The following is a 10309-nucleotide window of genomic DNA, read 5'->3' as shown; positions in this document are numbered from 1 at the left end:
TCAAAGCTCAATCTACAGAAAAACAGAGGATCCCAGAAGAGACGGCGACTCCTGACCAGCAGCTTTAACCACAGGACTTTTATTTTTGACCCAGGAATCACTGGAAGAGCTGCTGGTCTGGGTCCGCTTGGACGAAGCAGAACTCCTCCACAGCCAGCTCCGATCCGGGCGTCCAGCAGCTGCTAGTGCACGTGTAAACCAGCACCGTCCCGAACTCCAGCTCCGCCCCCGCGGCGCGCTCTGTCCTCTGCAGGAGGCTGACCAGAGCGGGCATCAGCTGCAGCTCGAACGTCCTGCTCCCCCCACAGGAGCCGCAGCGGGGGAGCGCCTGAGCCATGCTGGAGGGGGCGGAGGAGATGAACAGAGGCCTCCCCCCGCGGCAGTAGCGCAGGACCTGCTGTGGGCACCAGGAGATGCTTTTCATGAATCTGGAGAAGACGGCGTCCCCATGCTTGGCTCTGGTCTTTTCGTAATTCTCTGCCCCGCCGCCGTCGCTCCCCTCCTCCGTCACCGCCCCCTGCTTCCTCTCGTACTCTCTCAGCAGCTCCTTGGCGTGCTCCAGGTCCTCCTCATCCTCATAAAGTTCAGACTCCTCCACCACGCTGATGAACATAGGCCGGAAGACGTGGGCGTCGGTCTCTTCCTCCAGACTGAGGGTCTGCATGTGGCTGCTGAAGAGCATCTCGCCATCTGATGGAAGAAGAGACGTCCTCAGTTCATGCGGCAGCAGCAGCTTCAACAGAGCGGGAGCTCCTCACGCTGCCCAGATGCAGGATCAACATCTGGACACGGTTTCACTCCAGACACTGAAAAATCTGGAAGCTTTCAGCTTTCATGCAGAAGAAACTCTGCCTCATGTCCGTCAAACAACAGCTTCAGTGGAGCATCAGTCAACAGCTCATCGGAAATTAGTGGATTTGAAAATAAAACAATTTAAGCAACATTTTTAATTTATACAAGAAAAACGATTCAAATCTCAGCGTGACAACTTTTTTCTTTCTGATAAAATGTCTGCTTAACATGACCTTCATGTTGGTTATTGTTGTGTAAAATTAATGCGTCCATCAGCTCTTTGAAAGGCCGCAACTATTTGGAGAAACGGCTGTCTGGACGGTCACAGACATCCTCATCCACCAGCGCCTGTCGCTGCTTCTACCTTCGCTCTGAGTCTGACGGGACTCTGTCTCCTCCTGAGCCTCCTCCACCCCCCAGTCGTCCGCCTGCTCGCACCAGTCCGTGGCCGCAGGAGGAGCTCCCCGCACCGGGCGCGGGCCACGAGCTGCGGCCATCTCCGCCTCCAGGCTTTGAGAGCGGAGCGCCGTCCAGCTCTCCGGGCGACCGCTGCACGTTCCGCGGCTGCACGCGAACAGGTGGAGGTTCCGGTGGTACGTAGCCGCCTGCAGGGGGCAGTAGACCTGCGCGACGAGCGCGGACGGCGTGCCGCAGAGTCCGCAGCGCGGCCGCGGCCTCGCGATAAGCGGCAGCCAGTCCGGCAGACCTCCGACCTTGTTGGTCCGGAATGAGGAGCGGTACCGTTTCGGGTCAAGTTCTCCGTCACACAGACCGAGTAGCGGAACCGGCTCAACAAGCGAGGCCATAACACCCGCGCACTCTATGACCGGAAGTAGAATTCAGCGGTGAGGTCCGTTGTCAACAAACGTTCGACTCATCACTCGGTCCTCACACAAATAGTTCCGAGGATAAACCATCGACTGTAAAAACTAGATACAAACACAAACGTTATAGACCACGAGCCTTAGATACGTTTAAATTCTTTTACAAAGGTTTATAGTTGACATTTTTTCACAAATGTGAACGATTGAAAGTAAAGAAAATCTTATTGACAATTTAATAAGCTTCCTCAACACCAGTAACCGTAAAAACCTGCATCTCAGAAGAGGTCAACCATAATTAGGTCATATAAGATTTCTCTCTTTTAATGACTGTAGAAAAAGATGGAGACTAAAATGAGTAACAGGAAGTTAGAATACTTCATCTGAATTAGTTTATGATGTTTACATGTCTGCAGATGCTTTTTGGCCTCAGAATTTCCTGGCTACAATGGCACCAGCACACAAAAGGCTGGAACTGTTGGCAAAAGGAAAAAAAGTTTAAAGGATACAATTTAATATGCTAAACCTTTAATTTGCATCTGCAGACATCAGGAAGGAATCAACTGTTTGTGAATCATTTAGTAAAGTCTCTGACACTCCCCTATCTGTGAGTCCTCTGAGGGCCTAACCACATTTAACCACTGGAAGTTGGGTCATCTGGACCCACTAGACAGTGCTCTGAACCTTTTTTCTTCAATGATTTGTGATCTTCATTGGTATCCATGGATTACATGAAATCTTTCCAACTTTATCCACCTTTGTCATGGTAGGGAGAACACGTCAATGGTCACCTTGACCCCGTAGAATAGCACAAGGGTTTAAACTATGAGAAATTAAGGAAGAACTGTGAGTTCACTAATAAGGACAGCATTTTACAGCTCAGAACGGCTACAGCCGTAAAAACAGTCTTTGGAGATCTTCTCAACACATCTGTGGATCTGGCTTCACAGCAACGTGACCTAAAGCCTCAAATGGTCTGTTACTTCCCAAACCGTTGTTGATAAGCAAACTCCCCTAATACCTGCCCACCTACCATGCCTACTTCTGTAAATCGGACTATTAAATATTTTGTCATGAAATAAAACAAGTGAGTAATGGTTTTCCACTGTTTTAATGTAATTCATATTAAAAAGATACAGTCAGATTCACCCTGTGAAACAAATGTATATTTTTCCATGTGAAATCATCCGGGAACTGAACGTCTGCCTTCCTCCTGGCTGCAGCGTGAACAAACCTGCACCGTCCAGAGTTTCTGTAAAGCGACCTGGCACTAGGACACGATCTAAACTCATTTGACACGTCTCTTCATCCGTCTTCCTCCTCTTCGGTTTCCAGTGGGCCTCGATGAGGAGGGAGGGACGGCGAGATCCGCTGCCAGCGGTTTGGCGGCCAGATGATGTGAGAGGCCCGACCGTGAAGGAGCCCCACGGACACCTGGGGTGGCAGGAACAGAAGCAAAGCCTCAGAGCGCGGCTGTTAAAATGCATCACTACCACCTCATGCTTTATGGGTGTAAAGGTCAACACAGACAAACTCAACTCACTAAAAAGGAACCACAAAGATCTTCCAGCAGTCTGCTGATCCCAACATTAACAGAAGAATGGAGCCAGGGACAGTTATGCAAATACAAAGGACTTTTTTGGCTGAAAATCAAGGAACCAGCTATTTTTAATCGTTTAATCATCTAAGGAAAACCATTACATTTCAGCTTCTCCAAAGTTTTTTTTCAAACCTTTTATTCAAAAAGTATCATGGTTAAAGGAACAGAATTAAGATTATTTGCATTTTAAACACTTCCTCTAAACGTTGACAGCACGTTGCTGTTGAGACGCCCACACAGAAAATGTGTTTCTCACAGTAATGAAAAAGGCCCTGTCCCAACTTTACGAGTAAAACTTTGACTCAAAGTCATAGTAATAACAATGCAAAGCGGCCTCTGCATGTGCTTGTTCTGGAGGGTAGGACGGCTCATAGGGGTTTTGTGGGGACAGGGTTACTCGCCAAAGCTGGATCCTTTTTACTGGAATACAGATAAAACTGGTTTAAATCTCTGTTTAGGATTTGTCATTTAATTTAAATAAAAATCTAAATGAAAAATGGAATTTGTAATAATAAAAAAACATAGCCTTTTTCTAGATTTAAAAACCAGTCTCACAAACGCTTCCTACGCAGAGCCCGGTCAGTCCGGACGCTGCAGTGCATACCGGTCCAAAACTGTTGCTGTCCAGACTGTGTCCATGGTGATCCCCCTCCAGCCAGAAGTGACCGTCAGGGACTCGAACGTATCTGTTCTTGTAGCTGAGAGTCCTGAAGAGAAAGAACTCACTATGTGACTTTTTGGAGAGGGGGACACTCTCAGTGCCTCTGAGGATCAGAGCGGCCCCCTTCGTTTCTCTTAAAACAAAGAGACTGGGTTTGAAACCGGTACCCCCTGCTGCTCCTGCTGGCTTTGCAGGTTCGTGGAGGATAAATCCTGCTCAACATCTGATCCCCCATCAGCTTGAGGGGCAGACACACGCCCATATATGGCAGTCAATGGATTTGTTCTAAAGCTTATCTGATGACAGTTTGGAAAAACCTGATCGCCTCCAAACTTTATGATTACCTAAAACAATAATCTCCTGGAACCTTTTCAGTCCGGTTTCCGTCCCTCACACAGCACTGAAACTGCTCTGCTCAAGATCACTATTGACCTCCTCATTGCAGCTGACTCTGGCCTCCTCACCATCCTCATCCTCCTTGACCTGAGTGCCTGAGTGCAGCCTTTGATACCATTTCTCACTCCATCCTCCTCTAAAGGCTCTCCTCCCTTGGCATCACCTCCACCCCCCTCCATTGGTTTCAATCCTACCTCTGACCGCACCCAATTCATTCAGCTTAAATCATTTAAATCTCAGCCCTCCTCCGTCTCTTCTGGTGTCCCCCAAGGTTCTGTCCTTGGTCCTCTTCTTTTCATTACTTATCTTCTACCCCTTGGCAATATCTTCCGTGTTAACTTTCATTGTTTTGCGGATGACACCCAGCTCTATGTATCAAGCAAATGTGACTCCTCTCTTCCACCCTCCTGTCTATCTGAAATCAAAAACTGCTTCACCTTAAACCTTCTCAAACTCAAGAGTGATAAAACCAAGCTACTTCTCGTCGGTTCCAATTCCACCCTCTCCAAAGCCACAAGTCATACTCTTTCCATCGATTCATCTTCTGTCTCCCCCTCCCCTCAGGTGAAGAGTCTGGGTGTTATCCTAGATAGCTCCTTGTCTTTTCAGTCCCACATCAATAATATAACTCTGTAGCACATTTCCATCTACGTAACATTAATCGTCTATGCCCCTACCTCACTGTCCCCTCTGCTTCTATCCTGGTCCACAGTCTGGTCACTTCCTGTCTAGACTACTGTCATTCCCTCCTCTTTGGTCTCCCCCCAAAAAACCCTCAATAAGCTTCAACTGGTCCAGAACTCAGCTGCCGGCATCATCCCCAGAACCCCCTCCTTCAGTCATATCACCCCGGTTCTCCACCAGCTGCACTGGCTTCCCATAACCTCCAGATTCAAACCCCTTCCCTTTCACCTTTAAGGCCCTCCATAACCTGGCCCCTCCTTATCTCTCCGACCTCCTTCATATCAAATCCTCTGTTCAGCTCTCTGTCCCTCTGGCCCGACTTGTCACCATGGGAACCCGAGCCTTCAGCTGCTCGGCTCCCAAACTCTGGAATTCCCTTCCTCCTGATCTCCGTAACATAGACTCTCTTCCAACTTTCAGATCTAAACTCAAAACTCATCTGTTTATTTCTGTTTTCCCATCCTGATTCACTTTTGATTTTTGTCTTTTATATTTATTGTGCTTTTAATGTCTATTTTAACCTTTGTTTTGTAAAGTGTCCTTGGGTTTCATGAAAGGCGCTTTAAATAAAATGGATTATTATTATTAAGTTTCAAAGAAGTCGAGTCTGACTTTAGGAATCCCACCATCAACGCCTCCAACTCTTCTGCTGTGGAAGAACTTGGGCCTACTCCGGCTTTTCTTAGGGAATCTCTTGAACAAATTTAAGACAATTCTCACAAAAGCTGTTATAAATGAAAGTTCAGGTTTCATTTTTCAATGGTAGAATAGAACATTTTATTTTGGAAAGATCACTGGTTAGTTTTTGGGACTTTCTCCAACAAGTTCAGAAAAGAGTTCTACATTTCAAAAATATGCTCTAAAAATGTAAAGTTATGGTTATTGTTCACCTTTTGGCATATAAAAGCATCAAAATGTAGCACAAACCACTCAACTGCCTGTTTTTAGACGGGTTTGTATCTAGCAGGATCCAAATACTGACACATATTTCATGAAGGGGAAAACAGGCTGTAACGAGTGATCCATGAAGCGATTTCTATTCCTACCATCCAACCAGATCCATGTGGCTGAGACACAATCAAATCCAATCGACCCATACTATTAAAAAACGGTTTCAAAGTGAAATCATTCAATTATAATGGATTTTGAAAAATACCATTCTGATTCAGTCACGGTGAGTTTATTTGACTATAAGGTAAAAACGACTAAATGCATCACAGCGGCCAACACTCATGATGACATCATCAAGAACAGATCAGTCCATCATTCCAGTCTAATGTGTGGACAGACTTTGAATAAAGTCATGTGACCATCCAGTGTCTAGAATGTTCTGATAATGTTCACTTTGAATTCTTTGGAGGTGGAAAAACGTGGACTGAACTTTAGGAAACTAACATGTGAATGGATTTGACATTCATTCTAGTTTACTTGTTTGTTTGGACACATATTTCAATAACATTTGATGATCTGGAAGAAATCCAAGAATCTGGAAAACTTCACTGTTCAGGAGCAGGAATTTCTGTCTGATTCTCACTGCTGGAAGTTTTGGAGAAAGATGATCTGGATCCACTTAAGGCCAGAGAACCGGATCATTCAGAATGAAGCAAAATCGAAAGTGAATTGAATAAACAACCTCAAATATTGAATTGTTGTTAAAATGAATCGTTACAGCCCGACTTACAACACAACCGATAAGCATGTTTTGAGGTTTGTGTTCGCTGATTTCTCACCTGATGAAGTCTCCCTCCAGGCCAATAACACGCTTGATGATCTTCTGTTTGGGATTTTTGGGAGATCTGGAAAAAAACCCACATATTTCTCATAACTATAAGAAAACGCAAAACATCCTAAACAAAAAGCATTTAATGTAAGTAATAAAAAAACAGCTTTTAGTGTTAAATCTGAAGCATTTTTCTTCCGTTTTACTCTTCTTGATGTCAAAGTTTTAAACAGGAAACTAAATTCAAATATTTTGAAGTGCAAGCAGAAATAACATGAACCTTTTCTGGATATTTAAATGCAGAACACAAAGTAATGGGAAATCTCTGATATGAATGTGTGGAAAATCGACTGGCAGCATTTTACAGGGGGCACATCCATGTGTGTAAGATGCAGTTATGTCTCCTATATGTTCAGCGTGCACAACGGAATGCAGCTGCAGAACAGCCATCTGTTATTTCATATTTGAGCTGGTAACAGCGCTGATGGGGTTGGGCCCCAACAAATGAATATGGGTCAATCTATTATGGTCCAAAAACAGGAACTCCAGCTCTTTGTTCAGTAACTTACTGTGCTGACTGAGGACCTCAGACTTGACGTTTGTGATGTAATATGTGCTCTACCTACTGCTGATGACGTGGATCAGCTGCATTTAGTCCCAACAATGACTAGGAGACGGGTGTCAGAACAACGAGCAATGTGGAGGCGTTCAAAGCCAAAGGCTCTGCGGTTCTACTCCACAGTGATCTGTGCCAAAGCTTAAAAATGCAAACCGAATGTTTGTGGCGTTGACGCACACAACTGAGACGATGTCACCTCGTTGAACTTGGTAGTTTCTCACACTCCATCGGTCCAGCAGCACCACATCACACTCAGATCCTCCTTCTGGGTTGAAGAACGGCTGAAGAGAAGCAGCAAAATAAATACAGTCTGTAAATGATCAACAGTATGTGACATGTAGGCATCTGGAATGGAGAAGAAAACCTAAACTTGATGTCTTTTCTCTGAGTGAAATATTGCTGTAGCCTGTTCGTGTGTGACCCTGTTTCCAATGCACCAAACAATTCAAGCTGAAAAAAACAAATTTTGCTGTTAAAATGCCTGATTTTACCAGCTGGTTTGCTCTGATTCAACCTTAGGGTTGATCCTGTGTAAAAAATAGAATAAACCAAATGAAAGTGTGAGATGTTTCAGCACAAAAGATCACAATATTTATCATCTGCTCTCACGAGTCCTTGGTAGCCTGACCGATCCCTGATCCCACAGGAGAAGTCTGAAGGTAACAGTGCCTTACACCCACAGTGAAATGAGTCGGAGCCACTGTGACAATGTGGGATGGGTGAGATGTAAGCATGGCTGGCACTGGGTCATGTTTGGTTCCGTCTCCAATTCTGGCAATTTTGGTGCTCCGTACCACCAGTTTAGTCAGACACGGTTTAAATGAAGGGTCACTAGACAAGGGCCGTCCCGGGCTCGAACCTTTAATGAAGAAGATAGATGCCCCACATCTGACAAAACTGACCTGCTGGATGTTTTGCTTCAGCAGGGGAACAAGTTCACCCAACAGCAGCTTGAGGCACTGATGGAGAAGATGCCATCCATCCATCCATTCATTCATTCATTCATCCATCCATCCATCCATCCATTCATTCATTCATTCATTCATCTTCTAATCCTATTTTGTCCCTTTTGGGGTCACAGGGCTGCTGGAGCCTATCCCGGCCACTTGTTGGTGAAGGCAGGGGACATCAGACACAGGGCCACAATCACACTCACATTCACACCTAGGGACAATTTAGAGTAACCAATTAACCTATGAAGCCTTCTTTTGGACAGTGGGAAGAAGACTGAGAAAAACCCCCCACACGCACTGGGAGAACATGCAAACCCTCCACAGAAAGGTCCCCCATTGGTGTTCTGGTTCAGGTCCCAAGCCGGCACTGAGGCAAGAGCGCTAACCACTGTGCCACCGTGCAGCTGAGAAGAGGCCCAAAGATGCTATTTCTCATTTTAAAAATCTCCAAATATGATTTGGTAACTCTTATGGGGATTGTTTAGCGAAGACTAAAAATGTTTCTATTTTGGATTTTGAGGTTTCTTGATTTTGACCAATTCTCATGATCTGCCACCATGCTGCAAATGACCATATTTATATATCAAATTTGAGTTTGTCAAAGGTCACATGACCTTCATGGACCTACTTCACCTGCATGGACGCCCCTTCCACTCGAGCCACATAAGCCAGTCGATCGAGTGCAGTCACGGTGACTGGAACTGCAACAAGGAATCCACTGACGAAGGCTCGCAGGTATCGACGGCCCGCCTTCATCTGCAGAGCCGAGCATACGCTGGCAGGAGAAAGCAACAGCAAGAGGTCATCAGCAAAGATCGCAGTCGTGGAATCCCATTCAAGTAAACACAAATAATCCCCAAGGGGAGAGCGGGTCACAACATCAACTCAGTAACTCGTGTGGACGGGAATCTCATCTGAAGCCATTGAAAACGAGTTGGAAGCTGATGAATAAATACAGAAACTGTCCACATGTCAGAGCACCAGTCTACCACTATTTTACTATAGTAAAACGCATGCTATGGTAAAACTACTCTGAGAAGAACTTTTTCCCCTAAAGTTCCTAAAAGTGGTGTAACTAAGCAGCTTTTCCCTCACTTTAGATCTTTCCACTATAGCGTACCTGCTGCCCCATCATTAAACTATAATAGCATTATGATTAAAGTTGTGTGTCTTTGACTGATTTCAACAGAGTCAATAAACGTGTTTGTATGGGTTATGGAGGAGTGACATCAACAGAATACCAAAGTTTACTCGCTATAAAAACAACTTCCATTTCTGGGCGGCATATTCTTTGCACTGAGCCGCTGACTAGGATAAAGAAAGACTGAATGCAGTCAAAGCACTGAGGTTTGGGCCCGATGGGGCAACGAGGGCGACATGGGGCGGAGTCCTAGTCGGGGACTGATTACCCATCATGCTCTCGAAGCTGCCCGGACCCTAGAGCTCCGACAGAAAGCTACTGTCGTTCTCGGTGAAGCTCTCAATTAGCGCTTCCTGTCCTCACTCATCCGTCACGTAAAGCCGCAAAAACGGGCTGTAAACACGTCTGTAGTCGCTGACATTGAGCTATCGCACTTACCCGCGTGAGCGCCGACTTCCTGTTGTCTACGTTTGACCCTGCTGAGTTCCCATAGTTATCAAACGTGCTGGCGCTTGACTGAGCTCCTGAAAAAAATTTTTTTATTGAACTTCAAACAAACATATACACATAGCTACAACAAAAAGAAATAAAAAAGAATAAAATGCAAATAAAACGAATAAATACAAAATAAAAATAAATTAAAAAAAACATTAAAATTGTAGTTTACAAGACTAGGGATTGTCTTATAACACTAAATATTAGAATGAGTTTCTTGTAGACAACAACATTTAACTTTTTGGCTGAGCTCCTGGAATGAAACTTATCCACTCACACCATAGACATGGCCTATATCGTCCTTTTAGATTAACTCGCAGTTGTGGCGTTTTAATTTTCAAGTTAGATTACAGAATTGCATCTGATAAAGTAAACACAAAGCCTGAGGCCCTCAGGTCAGAGTGAATGTTAGCCCCATAAGAAGTTG

General features: G+C 45.0%; 2 protein-coding genes across 4 annotated transcripts; both read right to left on the bottom strand.

The window, feature by feature from the left end:
* Window positions 1–63: 63 nt before the first annotated feature.
* pdcd2l (programmed cell death 2-like) lies at window positions 64–1666 on the bottom strand. Its single transcript, XM_023955572.2, has 2 exons — window positions 1157–1666; window positions 64–690 (listed from the first exon to the last, which is right to left on the bottom strand). The coding sequence occupies exons 1-2, from the start codon at window positions 1596–1598 to the stop codon at window positions 98–100; spliced, it is 1035 nt and encodes a 344-aa protein (XP_023811340.1). The 5' UTR covers window positions 1599–1666; the 3' UTR covers window positions 64–97.
* Window positions 1667–2705: 1039 nt separating this feature from the next.
* immp2l (inner mitochondrial membrane peptidase subunit 2) lies at window positions 2706–9911 on the bottom strand. Of its 3 annotated transcripts, XM_004069379.3 has the most exons (6): window positions 9826–9911; window positions 8880–9021; window positions 7471–7574; window positions 6685–6750; window positions 3818–3920; window positions 2706–3047 (listed from the first exon to the last, which is right to left on the bottom strand). In XM_004069379.3, exons 2-6 carry the CDS (start codon window positions 9000–9002, stop codon window positions 2919–2921), a joined length of 525 nt encoding a protein of 174 aa, XP_004069427.1. In that variant the 5' UTR covers window positions 9003–9021; window positions 9826–9911; the 3' UTR covers window positions 2706–2918. The 3 variants fall into 3 exon arrangements, with proteins under 3 accessions (XP_004069427.1, XP_078804500.1, XP_078804501.1); XM_078948374.1 differs by lacking the exon at window positions 3818–3920; XM_078948375.1 differs by lacking the exons at window positions 3818–3920; window positions 9826–9911 and adding an exon at window positions 9656–9778.
* Between the last annotated feature and the right edge of the window lie 398 nt (window positions 9912–10309).

Source organism: Oryzias latipes, chromosome 6, assembly GCF_053564925.1.
Source record: "Oryzias latipes strain Hd-rR chromosome 6, Olatipes_Hd-rR_3.1".
In the NCBI taxonomy this organism is placed as follows: Eukaryota; Metazoa; Chordata; class Actinopteri; order Beloniformes; family Adrianichthyidae; genus Oryzias; species Oryzias latipes.
Note: the sequence above shows the minus strand (reverse complement) of the source record. Positions and strands in the feature narration are given on the sequence as shown.